The following is a 24529-nucleotide window of genomic DNA, read 5'->3' as shown; positions in this document are numbered from 1 at the left end:
ATCGTGTATCGCCAACAAGATACAAACTATAGTCAACAGCACGAATCATATTTCTACATTGGCATTTAGTGCACTGTTAACTTTGAAATTAATAACCACCACACTTTCGATGTAATATACCAAAAACAACAACTAATTTCCTACCTTATACTTCTCCGCTTTTCATTTGAATGCGCTTTGATTTAAACAGATGTTTGTTCTTGCGGAAAGAAGACGCAAAGAAATAGACACTTCAAATATTACTTTCTTAATTTCCTTCCTTATATTTATCAGTTTTTCGTAATAATTCCTTTATCTTCTTTCCCAATTTAGCTCCTCTCGTTTGCATAAACAAATATGTTGCTATGATTCTTTGCTTGTATGACTACCGCGCCGCCATTGGAATTTGGTGGCCATTTTTTGAACTAATCCCTATACCCACTTTTAATTGAATAGACGGATAAATAATTGTAAATTTAGTGTTTTCATAATTTTTCCTGGGGTTTCAGACAATTTTAGAGGGGGTCTTCATTAGACTTTTTGCCGTATCTCGTCTCGTTCACCCCTAAAATTTGTATAGGTGAGTGAATGAATGAATTAATGAGTGGTCGTAAGTGGTCTTTATGGTAAATAGATTATAAAGCCATCACAGTAATCAGCTACGATGACCTAGTGGAGTGAACAAGTGTCAGAGATTGCGCTGTATGTTGGGTCGAATTCCGCAGTAGAATTATTTGTTCATATTTTTTAAGGTCATAAACTCGTTTCGTGTTTCTACATATATTTAAAATCATTTTAAATTCCCTGTAACAGCATCATACACTTTTTCTAACGATTATGAGTCATACAGGTAGGAATTGGATAGGAGAAGACGTATAATTTCTATGAATGGCTATGATGTTATGAAATTAATGGATTTGGAAAAGATGTTAATCGTAACCGGAGGATGAAGTGTGCATAATATTCAGCATCGGTATTAACATAATTGTTTAAGACTATCGACAAAGGGTCATCCGTATGAGTGGATTATTGAAAATTTATAAATTTCTGTTTCCATTGTTTTTGGTTGTTTGTTTTGCTGATTTTCCATAATGATCAGCATGCTGATCACCCCCTTCGCGAGGTAGTTATAGAAGCCAATGGTTATACACCATAAGCCTAAATCTCGGTATTCGAAAAAAAGGCAAGCCAGTGGTAAGGGTTTGATAATAACCTGGCCTCGGCGTTGACGTACTCATACCAACGGCAAGTGTCACTCTTTTCCTTACGTTACTATCCAAACTATGTTCTGGGTAACTTCAATTAAGAAATAATTTATCATAAATTATAATAGATTAATTTTATAATTTAAAATGCAAAATACTATCAATCTCTCTATGCATTCGTTCACCGATATATCATATATCCTCTAATACTCGTATGAATCACCTTGAGTCATAATATAATAAAAGGACAAAATATTAGCAATTCACGAAATGTAAGAATTGGTTTAATATTTTCTGCGTGTTTGGATCCTTTGAATTTCTTTCACAGTTTTATTCTTCATTATTTTATGTTGTGAAATTTTTTCTCGTCAACAAAAATGGTGACATTCCAAAAAGACTATTCTCTAAGTATATTGTGCCCGCTGAATAACGGCATTGAATATTTTGATCAGCCTGTTAGGAATGGCTTGAGGGAGGGTTTGTGGATTTGAACACTAAGCTCCATCACTTGTCTTCTAACTCTTGCGTAGCTGCATCACAACTGCCCACCCCAAGATAAGGCAACTACTCTAGTGACACAAATGATCATCCTCGATCAAATGGGGAATCCTGATGGCCTCGAAATTATGGATGGCTCGAGATCAGCCACTCCTTCGCCTGTCTATCAGCGACTCGTCGTCTTCCTTGAAACGCCTTGCCCAGTAACAAACAATATTCTGGGACAAATTCAGCAGCCCAGTCATTTAAGTGACTGTATTTCCGCCCCATCTAACGATGTGATCGTTGAATTATTCCTCCTTATAGAATAATCCTTCAAGGTCGTTAGAACATTAATGGCTTTGCCTGGTTTCGCTAGGATGGTAGGACCCGTCCGCCTCCGTGACGGTGCGGAATTCCTCGTCCCTTCCCTTCCTTCCGTATCCACTCCCAGGAGGCGTCGTCGGGCTCCTATCGCGGCGGCGCCTCCTTCCTTTCTCCTTCCCGTTCTCCCCCTTCTGGGTACAGAGGCGAAAATACCGTGCTTACCGGCCCTGCCCCAGGAGTGTAACCTTGCGAGCCCGCCCTGGAGTCTCGTTTCCACTGTATTTCCGCCCTCTACCTATTATGTCTATTATCTGTCCCCGTAAGGCTCAACCGCGGGCTCCTTTGCTCTTCAATAGCTCAGACGTTCAACACTGGTTCTGAATTATCGATAAGTTGCTTGTGAACCACATGCTTTCTTTTATTTTATCATTCCATTGTTCACAATGCACAGGTCCTGATTCTATAATTACTACTTAAAAACTATGTCAACCTTCAATTTTCATATTCTAGAAATTCGTGACAGGATGAAGCGGTATTAGATTTCCGTGATAAAGTCTCAGGGCTTTTTACTAATTTTTTTGGCCACGAAAATCTTTGTCTTCCACGTATTGATTGTTATCATTATTATTTAGTTCTTACGCATGGTTTATAAAGAGGTTTTATGACAACAATTAAAAGAGAACGGTGAAAATAAATATTTAAACTGGCATTTTCATACGCTTTTCTTTTGCTCGCTTTGCCATGGTTTACAGTTCCACGATTTACGTTTCAATTGATACCACTTGAAAAATATTTTCTAATCATTCATTTGCGTCCAATTGAATTGACGTGGTGACATGGTATGCGCGTTGATTAACTACATAGACCACGGTTCTAATCCCAAAATGCACACAAGTTTTTGAATAAGCATTTCCTCATGCGAGGAAAAGTTTAGATTACTAAAAAATTAGAATCGTGCTTGCTAATTTGCTCACGAGAAAGAAAAATTGAGATTGTATTATCAAAGTAATGCTACCAACTATGACTAAAATAGGTATAGGACTCCCATGACAAACCTTCTAACTAATCAACAATGAAAAAGCTAGTGTTATGGATTTTTAAGTAATGCCAGAAGCATTCTATAAAATACACAAGAAACTTATATATTGGTTAAAGATTGTTATAAAAATATTGATACCGGAAATACAAAAAATGGGCTCGACCTAACGCAGTTACGATATAAAAGGGTGCCTCTATAATAAATGGTTAGATTTTTTGGCCTTCCCGGTTTTGCATTCACAATTGGGAATGATTTCAACAAGTTTTCTTTTTCAGCCCACCGATTAATTGGACGAATCCGTCCTGGGAGATAAGTTGGATTGTTGCATTAATTGAAAACCATAGAACGCATTTAGCACGAAACTCTAGTGAAGTAATATGTGAGAATAATGAAGGTTATTACGCTATTTTACTCAAGTAAGACATCACATAATGACGCACAAAAATGTAGGTTAACCAATAGCGATGATCGCTAAATGCGCACATTCCACAAAGGTTCAAGAAAGTTTTCAAATCTGATAGCACAATCAAAACAACCGAGGATAGTGCGAAGTAAATGAATTATGAGAAATAATCAAGATCAATATTATCAAAATATATATATTTCTACTAATGAAACGAAATGTGTGACTCCTCGCGCTAATCTTGGAACTGTTCAAAAACGCTTACGCCGGGTTTAAATCTGCTCTTTACCACCGGCTGAGACTTTTTCGAATACCTTCCTTTTTAAATGTTGTCAATCTCAAAAAGGATAAGGCCACACTAGCCCACAGCTTAACTTGTATATGGCGCCTTACGCTAAAGAAAAGTATGTGATGCTGTTACAGGAAATTTAAAATGGCTTTTAATATATAAAAAAAAAACAGAAAGAAAGTGGAGGGCCTGAAAAAAATGACCATAAAATTCTAATTTGGGGATTCAATCCAGCACACATCACAATATCAGCCGCTCATCTACTCCACTAGGCCACCGTAACTCTTTGCATAGAAGGCATTATAATACGTAAAAAAGAAACCAACTGAAAACCGGGTCAAGTACGTAGTACATGCACACGAAATAATCATTAAATCCGGCATTAAACGAAACAGAATGATCAATTTACATGTAAATATCGCTCTAAGAGCATGTTTCTCCACGCGCAAATGAAATATTTCTGTTGAGTTACCACGGAAAACAAAAAGAGTAAGGGAAGCTAAAAACTTCTCGAGAAGCAGAATTGTCACCACAACCTTTGTCCTAAGACTTTTGAAAGTGATTGCATAATTTTCAGGACAAGTCACTAAAGGAATCGTTGATTGTAGCTTTCTGTTCAAGATTAACTTCAAAAAAAAAAAGATAGAGGTACTTTACGTTTAAAAAGCAGATTATTTATTGCACATACTGAAATGACAGCGCCTTCACTGGATTTTATGGGCCATGCTTAGAACACCATATGTAATGTTGACTTCGAAATATTACTCGAGGTACATTTCCAATGGTAGAAAAAGTATAAGAACATTGCATTGTAATCCAATTTTGAGCAATCCCGAAGATTTTAGCTCTTTAGATAATCAAGAATTGGTCTAAATTTGAGTTGCAATGTTATTCCCGGAATGAAAAACAAGTTAGAGGGTATAAGAAAATGTGGTAAAATTGGGAGCTCATTCAGAAAATAATAAGTAAATACAATGTAAAATGTTAAAAAGCAGTGCTTACCCACGATTAAGAAGTGAGCCACAAAGTCAGTGAGTCTGTGAAACCACTTCAAGTCGTTCACGAGTCCATCGTAGTGTTGTACGTAGTGGTACAAATGGAGGGTCCAAGAAAAAGATGCTAGTGATGCCAGGATTCCAATGTAGGTGAAGAGCCCTGGAAATGACACAAACGTCACACATTAACATCTTTGTATAACAGCGAAAAAGTCATTTTCACACAAGGCCTCCTCCTAAATTTAAAAATGATACTTAAATGATCGAATCACCCACACTAATGTTGCAAGTCACGTACCCTGCCAATAGGGGAAGCACATATGCTGGGCAATAGCACCTAAGTGGCTATAAATTCATCACGTTGAAACTCAGGGTGCGACAACATAACTCCTATTCCTAAAAAATTAATAAACCCATTTTGTGACCCAAAATTTTTAACACTGACGTACGCACATTTTTTACGAACAAATTTAAATATATTCGAACAATTGTGTGGCAAGTTGCCTACCTTCTGGCAAAGCCTAACTGTGACGGGAATGCCCAATGAGCCAAAATCTGCACATACCTTAATTTTAATCAGTTTGAGAAAAAGCTATTAAAATGATAGGGTATGAACTCCCTTGATTGAGATTTGGAAGGAAAACATTTTTCTCAGGTAAAAAGAAGTGTCTTCCAGAAAAGGTTAATAGTTTTAACCAGCTAACACCCCACATTTGAAAAGGAGAAACGTTTGGTACTGGGATTACTAACGTTAAATTTCCTGATGTGACGAGAAAAATACTGAATGATCGATGCCGACTTGAAATTCACAAATATTGTCTGGCATACTTTACTTATGTACCTCAGTATGGGTACACCAGTAATACACTGATCGTGTTCCAATTTTGTGAATGAACAGTGTCTGCGATAGTCATTGTGACCTCAGTGCTTAGTCGACTGCCATGTTTTTACCCAGGGTGACCAAATCGACCCTACTAACTTCCATCTTATTTTTCATTTGAAGGCAAATATTATAAACAAGAATTCGGAACTTCCATGGGTAACTCCCTTTCGCCCTTTCTTGCTAATGTTTTCATGACTCATTTTGAAAACACATTTAAAAGTAAATTCAATTATTTCCCATCCATTTATTTAAGATACGTAGATGTCATTTTTGCCATCTTGACACCAATAAGTATGACTTACATCAATTTGTGTGTGATTTAAATAGCTTATTCCCCACCATTGAATATACTAATGAGATTAAAAACAACAATCAACTTCCTTTTCTTGACTTACTACTCACCAGAAAAGATGACAGACTGACTTTTGATATGTACCGTAAACCTACCCACACCTACAATTATATTCATCGGGACCCTTTTGTTCACTTTAGCACTAAATATTCATCTTTTAATATCCTCGTCCACAGACTCATAAATATTCCTCTTGGGAGAACTAATTATTTAAAAGAACTAAACAACATAAAACGCATTGCAATAATAAATGGATTTAAAGAATCCTTTATAGACAATTTAGTTAAAAAACAGAAATTAAAAAACTACTAAATAGTTCCACTACATTGGCAAGTGGCCAAACACCACGCTACATAAAACTTCCTTTCCACCCACAACTAACAAAAGGCCTAGAGAAGATTTTTAAAACGGTAAACACAAAAATCGCATTTAGTAACAACAACAACAACAAACTGAAACATTTACTGGGGAATACCAAGGACAAAATTGACACACAAAACAAATCTGGAATTTGTCAAATTTCTTGTTCTTCTTGTGAAAGCCTTTACATTGGTCAGACACGTAGAAATATTAAGACCAGATTCAAAGAACAGATACAACAGGCCAGAAAAATCTAGTATGGCTCAATATGTAATTGATACTGGACATGTAACATCAGAAAACTATCTAAAATCACTCAAACAAACACCCAACCACTTACTAGACGCCTATGAAAGTCTATATATGTACAAAAACAAGAATAAAATCGTTAACAGCGACCATGGACCTATCCCTCACAGTTCCCTTTTTTATCATCTCTGAACATGACATTTTCAACAGTTAAAATTTAAAACTTTTTTCAAATTTGAATTTTTGCCAATTCTCAACGACCGTTAAAAATTTCTCTCAAGCTCCTCACTCCCCCCCTTCCCACAATCCAACACCCCCCTCTCTCCACCCTCTCCTACGCCTCAACCCCTCCTCCCTCCTCCTTTACCCCAGTACGCCACTAGCCAATCACTTCACTCCCCTCCCCCGTTCCCCTCTTACCCTTATTGCTATAGGTACCCATCTTCCGTTTAACACCCAATACTGTTTTCATCCTCCCCACTGGCCCCTCCATCTTCAACCCTCCCCCTTTCTTATTCTTAGTTATATTTTTTGGTTGTCCTCCCGTCCCCTTCACTTTCAGCGTAGTGTTGTTTGTGCATTTGGTTCTTCCTTCAGCACGCTGAAGAGGGCTACTTTGTAGCTGAAATACGTATACGTGTGTTTTCCTCGTCCCCTTGCCGAACCCCCCCGACGACGCTCTTTTGGAGCAAAACCTTTTTTTCTCCCGGAACATCGAAGCCATCCACAGGTGAGTGAATGCTTATTGAGTGCAAGTGTTTCTACGGATCACTGGCTGTCTTTAACAGGTCCATCCTGTGAAGATTACCGGTTTTTTGTGGAGCAAGAATCCTTAGCGGAGGTCCCTACAGCCCCAACAAAGGATCTTGTTGTGTATGTTTGTGTGAGTGAATGTGTGTTTATTATTATTATTATTTTATATTTTTTTATGTTTTCACAGCATTTTTGCTGGTTGTAGGCGAGGTACGGGTATCACCAAGTACTCTCGTCTCTTTACTCTGTTTTGAAAAATTTTCTGACAATCCGGCAAGTATTTAAAATTGCTGCTTTTTGTATGGTAATAAACAAGTTTTTCGGCAGTCCAATAGTTTGAAGACCTTGATGGAGTGAATGAGGCACTACTCCTGTGGCGGAGATAATGATGGGTATTATGTGTACTTTATCTGATTTCCACAATCTCTTGATTTCATTTTTAAGTTCTTCATACTTTTCCATTTTGCTGGTGTAGGCTGTAGTGATATTATGCGAATTAGGTACGGTAATGTCTATCAAGTACGTTTCATTGTGAGTTTTATCTTGTACTACTAGATCAGGTCTATTGCTATGGACTGTTTTATCGGTAATAATTGAACGGTCATAATAAATCTTACAGTGGTCGTTTTCAAGGATGGTTTTAGGTGTGTACTTATAATAAGGAACTCCATTTTCTATGAGTTTATACTTCAGAGCTAATTTCTGGTGTATGATGTTGCATATTTGATTGTGACGGTGTAGGTAGTCTTTTTGAGATAAGTTAGTGCATCCACTTGTGATGTGCTGTATCGTCTCAGAGGCATTATCACATTTTCTGCATCTGTCATCCAAGAAATTTGGGTTTTTAATTATATATTTTTCATAATTTTTTGTTTTCACCACCTGGTCTTGTATTGCGATCATAAATCCTTCTGTTTCTGGGAAGAGTTGCCCATGCCTGAGCCATTCGTGCGATGCATCTTTATCGATTTCAGGGGCCTCCAGGGCATGAGGGTGTCTTCCGTGAAGGGATTTAGCTTTCCATATTGACATTTTACTGTCTATAGTAACAGTGGTTTCACTAACTTGCATACTTTCGTCAGATAGGTTTAACGGTGTGTATTTATTGTCTGCGTCACAGATAGTTCTCAGGAGATCCGAGGTAGATTTCTTGCTGAAAAAATATTTCCGTAACTGAGAAAGTTGTGAGTTGTGCTGATTCTTGATGTCTACGATACCCCTTCCACCAAATTTTCTGGGCAACGTGCTCCTCTCTATATTTGAGCTTTTATGGAGCATATTTTTCTCCGTCATTTGGGATCGAATTTTTCTTTGTAGGTCGTCTAGATCTGTTTGTGACCATTTGATTATACCAAAGGAGTATGTCAGGAGAGGGATGGCAAAGGTATTAATTGAATTAGTGAGGTTTCTGCTGTTCAATTCCGTGCGAACAAGTTTCTTGATTCTATTTTGGAATTCAGTCGAAAGTTTTTGCTTTATCGTAGAGTGGTCTAGTCGTCTTGCTTGTTGGAATCCTAGGTATTTATAGGTATCTCCCTCATCCATGGCCTCTATTATTTGCCCATCCAGTAGTGGAATATCATTCCTTTGTACTTTACCTAAGAATATTGTGATAGTTCTACATTTATCTATTCCAAATTCCATGTTTATATCCTTAGAAAATATTTCAGTTAAACGGACTAATTGATTTAGATTATTATTAGATCCTGCATATAGCTTGAGATCGTCCATATAGAAGAGATGCGATAGAGTGTGGCATCTTGGTTCTTTTCCTTTTATTTTGACTCCATATTGAGTATTATTCAGGAGGTTTGATAGAGGGTTTAGCGCAAGGCAGAACCATAACGCACTCAAAGAATCACCTTGAAATATTCCCCGTTTGATTTTGATATTATTCGTCTGCAAAAGACCCTCGTCAGTTTTTATGTGCAAGATGGTGCTCCATTTTTTCATCACAGTATGGAGACATTTAATAACTTCTGGGAGAATTTTATAGATGTTATTATTATTATTATTTTCATTTTTCCCTCTTGCTATCTTACAAGGATTTTTCACAGTGAACGGACCAAGTCAAGTTCAGCTGTGTTTTGTTATTACTTCCGTAATTATTCTATTGAAAGGAACCATCGGACAATATGACAGGTGTCCAGGATGACTGACTTTTGTATTTTTGGTAGAGTTTTCTCCAAGTTTAGCTTTTTTAGCTGGTGTAGAACTTCGCACGGTGTGATTCCTGTGGTTGTTATCACTATTAGGCATATATCTACTGACTGCATCTTCCACAAGGCTTTGATCTCTGCTGCAAGTTCTGCATATTTGTTAATTTTGGTGGATTGTGCTTTCTGTACATTATGGTTTAAGGGAATTGTCACGTCTATGAGGGTAGTGTGCCGTTTTATTTTGTCTATTATAACTATGTCCGGTCTATTGTTTTTAATTGCTCGGTCAGTTTTTATTTCTGCATTCCAGTATAGTTTGCACTCATTGTTTTCCATAACATCAGGTGGATGGTATTTGTAGTATGGTTCATCGGTGTCCAGGATTCTATTTTTTCTTGCCAGTTCTTGGTGCATGATTTTAGCTACATTGTCATGTCTACTGGTATATTCATTTGCTGCTAGAGCCGTGCAACTTCCCATAATATGCTCTATTGTCTCAGATTGGTTCTTGCATCTTCTGCACTGATCGCTGTTTATGTTTTCTTTTAATATGAACTTTCTGTAGTTCCTCGTCAATATTATGCGATCTTGAATGGCCCTCATAAATCCGATTGTTTCCCCATATATATTCCCTTGTTTCAACCATATATTTGAAGCCTCTTTATCTATGTGAGGCATGTTTAACTGATGAGGATGGTGCCCATGAAGCTCTTTACTTTTCCATTGATTGATAAGTTGTTCTGTAGTTTGATTCGGGATGTCTAGTTCACGGTTGCTTAGATGTAGTGGTGTGTAGTGACTGTCTGTTTTACATACTATTTCGAAAAGTTTGCATTTGACTCCTTTGCCATAGAAGTATTGTCTTAGATCAGCAATTTGCTTATAGTGAAGCTGTACAGCATCAAGAATACCAAGTCCTCCTTCATGTGTGAAAAGTATTACTCTTTCTGTGGAGCTCTTTGGGTGGTGTAAACGGTGTTTTGTAAGAAGGGTTCTCACAATTCTGTTTATTTCATTAAGATCGGTCAAGGTCCATTTGATAATTCCAAAGGTATAGAGAAGGATTGGTATTGCAAAAGTATTGATGGCTTTTACTTTATTCCGCCCGTGAAGTTCCGTTTTCAGGATATTTTCTATTCTGCTGCTAAGTTCTTTCTTTATGTTGTCTTTTAACTGTGTATGGGGTATGCCCATTAGTTGGGCAATGCCTAGATATCGGTAACTTTCGGTTTCTTTAAGGTTTTCTATTAAAGTATTTTCATCGAGGGTATAACCATCTGTGGCTGTTAGTTTTCCCCTCTGTAGATGAATGGATTTGCATTTGTCTATACCGAATTCCATTCTGACGCCTTTAGTAAAATTGTTAGTTATGGTTAGCAGTTTTTGTAACTGCATGGGCGAGTTCCCGTACAGCTTCAAGTCATCCATGTATAACAGATGATTTAGGGTGTAGTTGTTGTTTTTCGGGCTTGTGGCTATCTTAAACCCATAACCTGTATGGTTCAGTGTTTTACTTAGAGGGTTTAGACACATACAAAACCATAGAGCACTGAGGGAGTCGCCTTGGAATATCCCTTTGCGGAAGTATATTGTTCTAGACTGCTGCGTTCCATTTGTTGTGTTCAATTTAATTGTTGTTGACCATTTTTGCATTATCAGTTCAAGGAAGGCTAATATATTTGGGGCAATTTTATATATTTTAAGTACCTCCAGTAAGTAAGAGTGAGGTATCGAGTCAAAAGCTTTTTTACAGTCTATGTAAGTTATGCTTAAGTTTCGCTGTTTCTTCAGGGCCTGTTGCGTTACTATGGAGTCTATTATTAATTGGTCTTTGCATCCTTTTGAAAATTTGTAGCAGCCTTTTTGCTCTTCTGTCATTATTTTTTGCGCATCGAGGTGAGCTTGGATTTTATTGGTGAGTATTGAAGTAAGTAGTTTGTACATGGTTGGTAGGCAGGTTATTGGTCGGTAGTTTGCAGGATCTGTATTTGCATCGTTTTTGGGAAGGAGAAAAGTGCATCCTCTAACCAAAAACTCAGGAGTATCTATTGGTTATTATTATTATTATTTTATATTTTTTTATGTTTTCACAGCATTTTTGCTGGTTTTAGGCGAGGTACGGGTATCACCAAGTACTCTCGTCTCTTTACTCTGTTTTGAAAAATTTTCTGACAATCCGGCAAGTATTTAAAATTGCTGCTTTTTGTATGGTAATAAACAAGTTTTTCGGCAGTCCAATAGTTTGAAGACCTTGATGGAGTGAATGAGGCACTACTCCTGTGGCGGAGATAATGATGGGTATTATGTGTACTTTATCTGATTTCCACAATCTCTTGATTTCATTTTTAAGTTCTTCATACTTTTCCATTATTATTATTTTATTATTATTATTATTATTATTATTATTATTATTATACTCCAAGGTAGGGGAGTACCTAAATCATCCTAAGCTTTTTAAAAATATTTTATATCCAATACTTAGTCATCATATTACTGACCAGGATTATGCGTAAATATCCAAAAATAATTCACTTTTGGTGGATATAATATTAGCCGCTAATTAGTACAAAATAGCGGACACTGTTCATTAATATTCCCGGTATTTTGTTCAATGAACACATTATTGTGTGCCCATATGCTTAGGAAACATTTTTCATTTCCATTTTGATAGTGGTAGGCCTTTTCATTGGTAAGCCTCTTGATAATTCTTTTCTTAAGGGCCTGTGCATATTGTACGTCATTTATTTTTCCTTTGTAATAAAGTACTACTTCTCTATGGATTGTGGATTTAACAAGTGAAAACAAGTAATTTGCCAGGGCTATGCCCCGTTTCTGAACCGAGGCACGAAGGGGAATCCCAGCATACACATATAATACTAGTATGCTGTTCATACCCGTTAGTTGTTTAGCACAGGACACAGCTGCTTTCCAAACTTCCTTTGCTTTCTGGCACACAAAGGCCAAGTGCCATGCCGTTGCTATTGTGTCAGGGCACCAAGGGCACCTGTCGGTAGGAGTGTGACCCACTCGGGAGAGAAAGACCCCATCGGCCCATGCCCCATGACATAATCGCCAAGCAATGTCTGCATCAACTCCCAAGGTTGGCCACTTCCTCAAAGCTAGCCACAAAATTCCATCGTCAGTATGTTTGCCCTTCAAAGGCCAAAGGTGGCTATTTTGTAAGTAGAGGCATTCTTTATAAACAAAGGCTTTTTGAATTGGCAGAACGAGACTTTTGTCTTGCCTGCGGCTGAAATATTTGAAAGCATACGAAGGACTTGGTGGTGGCCAACCGGTCGGTCCAGGACGCTCAGATATTCTAAGTTGTGGATTTTCATTCGGTGTCACTCGGTACATTTTCCACGCTTTCATGACGCTATGATAGAGTAGGTCATTCGGGTGGAGACGACTTGGGACGATTCTCTCGGTCTGAGTGAACAGAGTGTAAGGATCATCCACCTCCCACTCTCTTCTAATGCACTCCAACGCCAGAGCCCTCCTCATACTGGACATTGATCTGAGGGCAATACGCTGCGCTGTGAGGTACCGGAAAGCAATCAGCTTTGATGAAATATCCACCAATCCAAGGCCTCCTTCATTTAGAGGTGTTGATACTATTTCTTTGGTAACCCAATGCTTCCTATCACACCATACAAAGTTCACTAGTATGGCCTGTAAGCTCCGAACTATATTTTCCGAGGGAGAGTAGGAATGTAAAATATGCCAGATGGTAGGGGCTATAAATTGATTACATATTAGTACCCTTCCCCTGAGGGACATAGGCCCTGCTATTTGGGTCCACCTACGAATGGCTCTTAATATTCTTTCTCGTGTATCTTTATCCAGAAGATTTTGCTGCCTCTCTGGTTGCACATCTATCCAAGCGCCGAGACATTTAATGCCATCTTTAGACCACTGAATGCCGAGGGGGTCGTCATCCCGTGATCGCCAAGGTCCAATCCACAGGCCGCGACTTTTGCACATATTCAATTTCGCACCGCTGTGTGCAGAATAAATTTTAAAGCAATCAGTGATTTTATTGAAGTCATCGCTATTATTTACATAAATCGTAATGTCATCTGCGTATGTGCTTGCTACAATACTAGAATGTACCTGACCAGGGATTACTACAGGGGTTAACTCGTGTCTGAGTTTCCTCATCAAGGGCTCAAAGGCAATTCAGTATAATTGCCCAGAAAGAGGACACCCCTGTCGTATTCCGTTGCAAAACGGAATGGGACTGGTGAGACTTGTCACAATTCTTACCATGCATAAAGAATTTTCATAAAGGGTTTTGATAAAATTAATAAAACTCATACCAAATCCCATTTTTTCCATAAATTTGAATAAAAAAGCATGGCTTACATTGTCGAAAGCCTTTCTTTGATCCAAGGATATCACAGCTAGAGGTTCTTGGCCATTTTTATGAAGATTAACAAGATCTCGAGTGCATGCAATTGAATCATATATGGTTCTCCCAGGAAGGCAATAAGATTGCTCTTCAGACACTAGAGAGGAGATGACTTTTGACAATCTATAAGAGAGAGCCTTCGCTAAAATTTTGTAGTCAGTATTAGTTATGGACAAAGGTCTAAGAGTGTCAACTGTCTCGACCTTATCGGTTTTTGGCATAAGCGTTATTACTGACGTCGATGAGGTCCGAGGAAGCCTTCCTCTTTCAAAACTGGCATGAGCCATTCTTAGGAAGGTTTTTTTCAATACATCCCAAAATCTGAGGTAAAATTCAGGGGTAAGGCCATCCATTCCCGGGCATTTGCTTTTACTTAAACTCTTGAGCGCATTTAACACCTCATCGGCGCAGAGAGGAGTTTCAAGGGAACGACAATCATCCTCGGTAAGAGGAGTGAGAGTCGAGAGGAAGGAATCTATATCCACGCTAGGATCACAGTTTAAATGTGTCGGTGGACTAAAAACATCAGCAAAATGTCGAAGAACCTCAGCCGCTAGTTTTGAGGGATCACTTTCCCATCTCCCACAAATTTTAAGTCTGGTAATGGGCTTAGGCATCAACCTTGATGCCCACTGTGACAAGTGAGCAGTGGCAGGTGCATCATTTGCTAAGATGCCTTCCCAGCCCACTTTGGCCACCAGAGCTTTGGCTTCTCGAGCATAGTAGCCCTCATCATTTTGCGCATTCATCTTTATACCCCTTTTATAAATAATTGCGTGTTCTTTAATCTCTGACTTTATCACCTCCCACGCAGAGATCGGTCCATCATAAGATCGCAATTTTGGCAAGGACGTAGCTAATAGTTTTACATGCTTGCAATATTCCTCATTCTCAAGAAGTGTATTGTCAAAACGCCAGTAAGGTGACTTATGTGTGGCGTTTGACACAGCCAACCACATCATGACGGCTTTGTGGTCTGAAAATGAAGGTAATGTCTCAACCCGTCGGACACGTTCAATTTTCTCCTCAGAAATGTAAAAACGGTCTAACCGTGAAGCAGTGGCAATTCCGCTGTGGCTCAGGTGGGTGTAGCCAGGATCATTGGGTCTCAAACGTCTCCAAACATCAATGAGACGGTGTTGGTTTACAAGCAGTCTTAAGGCGGCAGCATACCTTGGGTATCTCTCAATGCCATTCGTTCTATCAGCTCTGGGAACAAGAGTGCAATTGAAATCACCACCATCAATCACCCATGTGTTTTGATTGGCCTGAGTTAAAATAGTGTTTTTAATGTAAAGGTTAACTGAATGCATTAATTCAACCGCATTATCCTGTATGTGAGGGCCATATATGGTAACAAAAAGGAAATTTTGACGGTCTGGGTAATTGGTCGAAACTCTAAGTGCCAATGCATAGCCTGGTGCGATCACATGACGAGACACAGAGCAAACGCTCACATTTTTCTTGACTGCTATAGCGGTCCCTGCATGTGGAACCATTGGAGTAGTAAAATGAAAATCGTACATTGGCAAGGATCGCATAGTAGGTGAGTCGGTATAAGTCTCCTGAATGAAAACTATATCTGGCTCATATCGCCTGAGAAACAAGGACATCTGAGCCCATTTCATGACACTACGTACCGAGCAGGCATTGAGAGTCATCACGCGTAGCTCACTCATTACTAGCAATAAATAAATAAATTAATTAATTAAAAATATATCAATTTAAAATCAACCTTAGTCAATTAAGGTATATGTTGGATGATGCTAAAATTCAATAAATAATTTAACTAGTTAAAATTATTTATAAAATGCATAGCAGATGAAGGAAATCAATGCTTAAGTGCGTTCACGAGCCTATGGAGCCTAATACTGAGCGCTCGATCCCTTACAATTTTCCTCTCATCAAGCGCAGTTAGCGTTGAGTGTAATTCTCCGCGATAAATGAGAAATTCTTTGGCTTTTTTGTGAGGATCAGCTCTTTTTACAGCATTCAGGTACCTCTTAAGGGTTGCAAAAGGAATGGCACTGAAATCAGGATTTTCTAAGTAAAAATCCTCAATCTGTTGCAAACCTACTACGTCCAAACTTTTTGAACCTCTCTTTCGCTCTGGGGAGTCAGGAATGCTCTCGGTGCTGGCCTCTTCAGCAGACTTCTTCCTTTTTGCCGATCTTTCAGACATGGAAGAAGTACCAGGAACAGTACCATAAAAATCATCAGCATTTGATAATAGCGAAGAGAAGGATTGGGTATCAAAGTCTCTTTCTTAAGACTCACTCAAATTATCATCATTGATGTTTTGCGGAAGGTCTTCCGCAGTTTTTCTGTGTGTCGAGGGATGAGAGGTATTTGGTGAAGTTGGTGGGGTAGTTGGAGAGGAATCAGCGCTATCTGGGACAGCGTCATTCGAGGACTGGGGTGGGAGAGGGGGTGGGTTAGGGGGACAGGCAGACTCCTCCTTCTGTTGTGTGTTATGAGTAGTGTGTTGGGCATTCGCCTCATCACCCTCGGCTTCCGGAGGTAAGAAGCGAGGGCATTCCGATGAGAAATGCCCGTACCCCTTACACATGTGACACCTTTGGTCGTCATGCGTAAGATAAATTCTGTGAGGATTATCCCCGATTTCTACGAAAAAAGAATCGGGTAGTAAGACGCCGTCGCGTCGGACCACATAAACCATTCTGTTCCAAGAGTTGACATGGTCATAGCCGTCATCCTTCATGCCAATGGTTAGATGGTAAATTGGTGAGACGACTCTGACAGCTTGACTCAATATTTCAATAATGTCACCATCGCTCACATCAGGAGGGACATTAGATAAAATAATTTTTTCAGACCTGGTGACAAAACGCCTGGCCTCCACCCAGGTGTATGGTGATACCTCCGTGTTCAAGCATAAAGGTGTCCACCAATTTCTCTGATTTCAAATATATACAAATTCTCTGGTGAGAGAGACGCGCAGCGTGCGTTATATTTCTCCCCCCTCCCAAAATCTCACCAACCTTGAGGACATAGACATGGATAGAGGTATCGGGAAGGGCGGGGAGAATTATCCCCATTTTTTTATTAGGCCCTCCAGCAATAGGTGTAATTTTTTTAGTTTGAAAAGCAAATATAGTGTTATTTTGTGCAACGCGTCCATCTGGTCGGCTGACGTAGTTCTCAGCGCCACCGGTCCTTGCCGCACGAGCGTACGTCCTCGCGCGAGGCGGATGTAGGGAGGGGAAGTCGGAGTTGGTGTTATCAGGAGCAGGCGGAGTCACGCTGAGAGGGTGGGGGACTGGTTTCCTTCCGCTGGCACCCGCTGGCCGAAGAGGAGGGGACGGCGGCTGGCAGCGGCGTGAGGTCCGTCGATGTTCTGCTAGGATCGGCCGACGGTTTCAAGGTCACCGGCCGATGCATAGGCCCGGAGTGGGAGGGGTTGGGAGTAAGGCGTTCTAGGCTAGCAGCAGGCGATATGGGGGTTAATGCGAAATCACTTGATGTGACTTTCGTCTTACAATTATCACTAGCAGCACTCGTAACAATGATTTGGGCTTGCACTGGAACCACTGGTGTACATACGGTAGATACGAGGACTCCACGCTCTCGTCGTAGACGAGTGGCAGGTGTTGTTTCCTCGGCAGATCCAAGAAGGTTAAGGCGTCCAATATTCCTAATTGGTGATCCATTGTTTGGTGAGCCTTTTCTAGGTGATTCCGGGGTTGATTTCGCCATTATTGTTGCTGAAGCAGTAGAGTTAGTAGTAGTAGTAGTAGTAGTAAGGTGAGTAGAAATCACGCCATCGCCTTCCGCAGCCGACTCCGAGTCCGACCGGGACGAAGCCCGGCCGACGGCCGCCTCCTCCTCGCGGTCCGACAAGCCGAGTTGACTCGCAACACCAAAACAGCAAAAACAGCAACAAATTCAAAACAGCTCAACTCTCGATGATGGTTGTTACACCAATCAATAGAGAATGTAATAGCGCACACGATGATACAAAATAATAAGCAAAATAGCTCGCTTAACCACACAAAAACTCAGAAAATCGGGAGCTCGATGAGAGAGCGTCCGAACGCCACGGAGTGTGTGTTTGGGCTTTCCGGTTGAGAGGCTGGTGTTTGGTCCCTGCGGGGAATTTCTCCCCCTTCCCGCGCACCAACGCAGTAACTTTCTGATTTGCAAGGTGGACGAGCAATAAGAATTAGACGGCCAATTGAGAAATTCCTTTCTTTTCTTTAATCCATCTCTTTGCCCATACCTCCGTCAGAAGCGTGTAATGAGCAATGACTCAATTGCAGCCGACCAATTATGCCCGCATACTCATACAGTTTTGCATCTCTCATTTACTGTTGGCAGAGGTAGAAGAAGCAGAAAAATTAAGTATTACATAACCATTCCATTTCTAGCTTTCCATTCTCCGTTTTCTGGGTGATTAGACTTTCAGGAGAGTTTCTTTCTATTCCATCGACCAGAGCGAACCCTGATCATACATGCACATCCACTCACCGACTGTCTCGCCGTTGCCAAGTTGCATAATCGCGATCACAAGTTGGAGGAGGAGCTGAGGGGCAGACTCATTTAGCGCCTCATTTAACTTCCAATTGAGCTGCTCCCGTTCGTTTTCCACCATCGCAGCGAAGGAATGCGCTCTTATCAAGGATATTTCACCCCGTCTGTGAAAGAGGAACGAGAATAAAAACTGTTATTCTGTTAAACATACACATTGAGGCCTCATGCCCACCTTCAGCAATTTATTTTACTCAAAGTCAAGTTCCTTGCTACACGTCGAAAAATAATACATTTTATCGGCTTTTTATCCAATCTTCTAACAAAAGCAATCCCTTAAACTAAATACAAGGTTGCTTGTTATAAAGACAACACCTTGGGAATATTGTTTAATAATACAAAAGATGTTATTGAACCCACATTAAAATTTGGTATCTATGAATTAAAGGGTAATAATTGTGATTCATGTTATATCGGCGAAATGGGACCAAACTTCAAGACAAGGATGAAGAGAAACACAGACAAAAACAGAAAAAAATGGCAAGTCAGCTTTCGCCGGGCACCTCTTGGAAATGGGGCGCCAAAGCAGTTCAGATACAAAAAAATCCATTTTACTGGTAAAGAAAGGATGGCGGTTGCCTTAGAAATTCGAAAGATAGCAACCGAAGAACACCTAGTTAATGACGTAATGCAATCCATACCCTTTTCAATCCAATCTTTTCCCAATCCATTCCACTTATTACTCATCACCCTCCCAAATACTTCTTGACAGTAGTACCATATGGACACACTGGCACATGACGTCACAGCATCGTATACCTTAAATTTCTTCCTCATTTAAATAGATAAATGTATGCTTTAAACGGTATAGCTGTTACATTTTATTATCGCTCAGATGAAAGGATTAAATTTCCTCAGACCCTTGAGTGTCCATTGCAAGGGTATCCCTATTTTACGACATATCGTTTTGACTTCTATTACAGAAAATTTTCAACCTCCAAGCTAATAATAGAAACCATAATTTGTGTTGAAAATGTTGTGTTTTGCTGAAAATTCAATGATTAAGACAATGTTTCGCCGCTATTTGTCGTCATCTACTAATAATGCCTAATGAAAAAAGAAAAGAAAGACGCTACAATATGCAATAATTGTAATTGAAAGTGTTATAAAATTGAGATAAAAGTGCTATTTACACATATCTTTCGTTAATAGCAATGCTTCTAGTTTATCTTGAGGTTTGGTAAATATGTTTTTAACACCTTTTTCAACTTTTCGATGCGTGTTAGTCATCATCATTCACTTATAACGTCATAATTATAAGCACCCGAGTTTGAAGCAATTATGTTGTGTAATGGCTCGTCTAATTTTATTTTTTTTTCAATTATAATCCTCATCTAATATAAAAGAGAATTTTATTTCCACAATTTAAGGCACAATAGGATGTATAGTTACGGATTCACGACCCCTGTGATACCCCATCCCCCTACATATATCACTGGGAAAAGTTGCAGAACTACGAAAGGACAGGAAAAAAAATGTCAGCTAGAATACCTAAAATAAAGAAGAAATGTGCTCTACCGTTTCGATATTTCGTGGAAGTGGTTGGAACATCATGTTATTTATGAGTGCCGCAAACGTTGAAGTTGAACTTATATAATATATGTGCTAGTATATAACACAAGTATAAAACCCCCGGTATTCCGTTGGAACCCCCCGCAAAAAAATGAAAAACTTGCCATTTAGCCTTCTTTTATCGGTACTTGCCGCCACTATTACGCCGCTTTGCACTACCCTTTACAATCATCGCTGCAACATTTGTATAGGCTCATCTTGATGTGACATAAATTATGAAGCACTATCTTCAAATACTAATTTTAAAATTTTGTATTTTATCAATGCGTCGGACATTCTCTGCCAATAAGTTCCAATGTGGACTTACTCATGAGAACGGAGAATTTTAATAGTTATTATTTTAACAGTCGAACCCCTGGATCTCCATTCTCTTCCTTCAACAATAGGCTACGAAGTTCAAATTTACTCATTACCTGATTAAATTTTGCAATACCATAAAGTTACGAAACATAAAGCTTTCCTAGATAAATTAGTTGTAATAATTATTTAACAGCCTATTGAATAACCACATTAAATAGCGAAATATATTTCCATCATTAAAATTAACATGAATTATTCCTACGACTACGGTATTTACCTTGGGTTCTCCGACGATTCCACGGAAAGACCTCCACGTGCTCTATTCAGCTCTTCATAGAGCACGCAAAGGTCTTCTTGAAATTTTCCCCTCGAATTGATGGCGAATTTCACGCTCCTCAATGCTCTGAATGCAAAAGAAAGATATATAAGTACACTCACAACCAATTTATCATAACATCAGTTAGTCTAAGTGCATGTCACTAGCTTTTATTCAAATCAAATTTATTGTAAACAGGACGAAAATATCTTCTATAAATAGGCAAAAAATGATGCTACACTATTAAAAATATACAATTAAATGGTTAGAGGTGACCGGCGCATTCAATCTTCCATTCCTCTCCCATTAAACCGCGGGGCTTATAACTTTTACTCTCTCAACCCCCTTTGTTTCCTCTCTCCACCCTCCTCTTTCCCCTAATCTGTCTTTTCCTCTACTCGCTTCCACAACAGCGTTTTGTGCAATAGAAATTTTTCCAGAGAAAAATATCTGACGACGACACAAATTGTATTAAGCAGATGAAAAATTACCCATTATATTATTTACATATCAATATAACGGTTAAAAATCGTATTTTGAAATCCTACGCCAAAATGACCGGCAGCCATCTCATTTACCTTGTTTCTTATAGTCATCGCTTACAGTTACTGATACTCAATAAAAATTGTTATAGACCCTCATCTGAGCCGATAAACTGAATCATAATTTTTTTTTAAACTATTTTCTAAGGGGTTGTGATTTGTATGGAAGTCAAAATGGTAATTATTGCATTATTTTGTTCATGGATATAGCATTTATCTTCTGTGGAGAATGTATGTATTGGGAAACTGAATTAATGTTAGGACTTTTCCTCTGCTTTCAAGCAAGTATACAATAACACAAATACTCGTGTTATATTTTAGTTAATTATGGTTTGTAGAAAGTAGGGAATTATTTGAGCAAAAGAATTTCGACTCAAAGTTTGTATATTTATGTACAGTCCACTTGAAGCTCAAATATGTGGTATTTTTAGTTTTCATTTATAGTCACAATTTTTTTTGCGAGAAACTGTGTCAGTGAGTAAACAAAGATTAGAAAAACTCATGAATAGACTTGAAAGGCTACCTTTAGGCTGCTTTCGTCGAACGTAAAATATATCAATAAAATAGTAATAGGTAGTAAATATTAGGGATGTGTGAGTAGCACTTTTTGATCTCGAGTCGAGTTGAAAACTACTCGCGGGTATCGAGTCGAGTATGGTACTTTCTGGACCAGGCAATACAACCATGCATGCTCTAATTTATTCTTATTTTTCTGATCCCATAAAGAGTTTTTTATTCTAAATGCTTAACTTTATGTAAAACGGAAATGATAATGAGGAACTTTGAGGGTAATTGTGCCAGAATTAGGAGATAAATGAACATTAATTTGTCTTAGAGTTCCATAGGCACAATTGAAATGAATTAACCTTTAGAAATGAAACATGTAATCTTTGAGCCTTTCAATTCTCACGCTGGAAAAACAAATTTTCTACTTGATCAGGCAGCAGATTTTGACGTCTCCATATTACTGCCTGCTGAAAATTGCCTTTCATGGCAAATTTCTGCCAGTAAAGGCAAGTAGAATTCAAGGCAAGGCTATTTCTGTACAAGTACATACTTACTATCCATAATTTTAAGATTCTGGAACATTGGAAATACCTTTGAAAAATATATCAATGATTGTTATGGGTCTTGAATCTTCATGGAGTTTAAGTGCACGAGGTGAACGAACTGCAGAACTTAATTTTAAATTTGTAAGGCAAAATATATGCATCTCTCACGTCATAAAATCAACCTGAGTGACTCTTGTTTTTTAATTTCCTAGAAAAAAACTCGCAGCAAATGAATGAAAAGAAAATTAGTATCGGACGTACGCAGTAATCAAAAAGGCTAAAAGCTTGTGACTTAAAACACCGGAAAAAACTGGCATTGTCCGATACAACATTAAAGTTACATATTTCTTTCAGAAATCGTAATAACATTTTAAGCATTCTCTCAATGTTTGAGTGAATGAAAATGGGTAGCGTACAGAGATATCGCAAAGGAAAGTATGAGTTTATTTTTGGCAAGGTGACAGGTGAGAGCGGGTAGCCAATATTTGTGTTACGCGTACAATAATGTTCGCAGAGCGCAACAATATAGCAATGCATATTACGTAAAATACAGCTGCAGCTAACTGTCGAATGGCTTTTCTCAGAAACGGAAAATATAAGGGAAAAAAGTATGATAATAATTTTCTAGGTAATTTTTTTATCTACAATTTTGTACGGAGCAATTGTTTTCATAAAACAAACATTTTGGCCAAAAAATGCAAGAAACCCATTTTGTGACCTTTGACCTTGAATAAAATTTTTAGCACAAACGGCATCGATGGAGACTTTTCAGTATTTCATCAAAGTGGTATCCTTAAGGTTCATGAAAAATTTCAGCTTGAAGGGAATTTATGTAAGGGTACCTTTATGTTTTGGGCAAATTTGACGGGGCTATTTCTTTCAGAGATCTCAACAATTTGTTACGAATTCTCTCGGCGTTTCATTGAAGAAAAATGGGTAGGTTACAAGGTATCGAAAAAGAAAGAATGAGCGATGCCATGGTCCACTCCGATTACTCCGAACACGCCGCCGGGTAGGAAGACGATCGGCCGCCGCGGATGACGAAAAGGTATTTCGAGCCAACGGTGACTAGTGAAGTGTACATAGCAAGATGAAACTCCCGGGCCAAGGCATTAGGAATACTTGTCGACTATAAAAACTATAGTATTACTTAAGATTAATGATAGCGCTTCCTGTCGGCAGATTTCTGGCCATACTGGCCTCGACAGCTCTGTAACCGAAACTAATGGACTCGACTCGACATTCGTAATGCTACTGAAAACACTCGAGTCGAATACTAACTACTCGATTCGACTCGGATTTTCGAGTACTCGCACATCTCTAGCCTATACGAATGAATTGCGGAAACTTTTTGCTAATCGTATTCATTATTTGCATTAATTATTATTGTTAAGTTCTGTTGATGAGTTTTTAGTTTTTTCTCTACATATTAAAGCTGGAATAATAATTCCTACACAATTTGTTTCATTATTCAAAAATCATCACATCTGCAATGATTAGTTTGCTATGATTAGTCGTTACAACATAATTTTTAACAATGACTTCATAGCTAGCAGTTATTTAATTTTTCAAGTTCATTATGTGGTTAGTATAACCTTTAAAAATTTTACCATCGCAATGCGCTTTTTGCTGCGGGTCATGATACGGATATCGCAGTCTTAGAAACCGTGGAATTCCGACCCTACCGTGTGCAATTCTCTACCCAGAATACTGAAATGCAACCGTGCTATAGATCATTTGAACATTACGACTTCCGGAGGAATTTCCATCATAAATACACCGTTCAAAATACTGTATTGTAACTTGGTTGGAATACTCATGAATATTAAGCCAGTGTCCCACGCTCAAAGGTGTATATAGATTTTTGTATCTAATTTTGATACAACACACGCGCACCGTCTCACACATGTATCATTAAAACCTGCCTGTTATATTGCGTACGCATTGCACACTTCCAAACTAGCCCAAATCCATGGCAATTATTCAAATGGTGTGAATGACTAAATTGACACACAGCAATAGAATCATTATGTAAAAAAGGCTTGTATTCTTACCGAAATAGAAGTTTCAAAGATTCTAGCCTAGAGAATACTTCCGTCCAGGGAAAGTCGTAACCACGTGCCTTCCTGAAAGAAGATGGTTTTGTAAGCCACATTTAAGACTAATTGGTCAAATACCAATGCATTAAGAGTAGAAATCATCTATAAAAGGAGTAACTTAAGCAATAACAAAGAACCCACGAATAAAATGGTAAAAAAACCAAGAAAAAGCAAATTACGTTGTGTTTCCATGGATTCTGGGAATCTTCATTTGGAAGA

At 38.7% G+C, this 24529-nt stretch overlaps 1 protein-coding gene across 1 annotated transcript in view; it reads right to left on the bottom strand.

Annotated features, from left to right (window-relative positions):
• LOC124170035 overlaps positions 1-24325 on the bottom strand; it is a 31810-nt gene extending 7485 nt beyond the window's left edge. Inside the window, exons 1-4 of the mRNA XM_046548721.1 lie at positions 24266-24325; positions 20579-20704; positions 18370-18536; positions 4722-4874 (exon numbers count right to left, since the gene is read on the bottom strand). Coding sequence (XP_046404677.1) covers positions 4722-4874; positions 18370-18493 — 277 coding nt within the window. The 5' untranslated portion in view covers positions 18494-18536; positions 20579-20704; positions 24266-24325. The remainder of the gene's footprint in view (positions 1-4721; positions 4875-18369; positions 18537-20578; positions 20705-24265) is intronic.
• Positions 24326-24529: the final 204 nt, after the last annotated feature.

The sequence above is a fragment of the Ischnura elegans genome, chromosome 13 (assembly GCF_921293095.1).
Source record: "Ischnura elegans chromosome 13, ioIscEleg1.1, whole genome shotgun sequence".
Lineage (NCBI taxonomy): Eukaryota > Metazoa > Arthropoda > Insecta > Odonata > Coenagrionidae > Ischnura > Ischnura elegans.
Note: the sequence above shows the minus strand (reverse complement) of the source record. Positions and strands in the feature narration are given on the sequence as shown.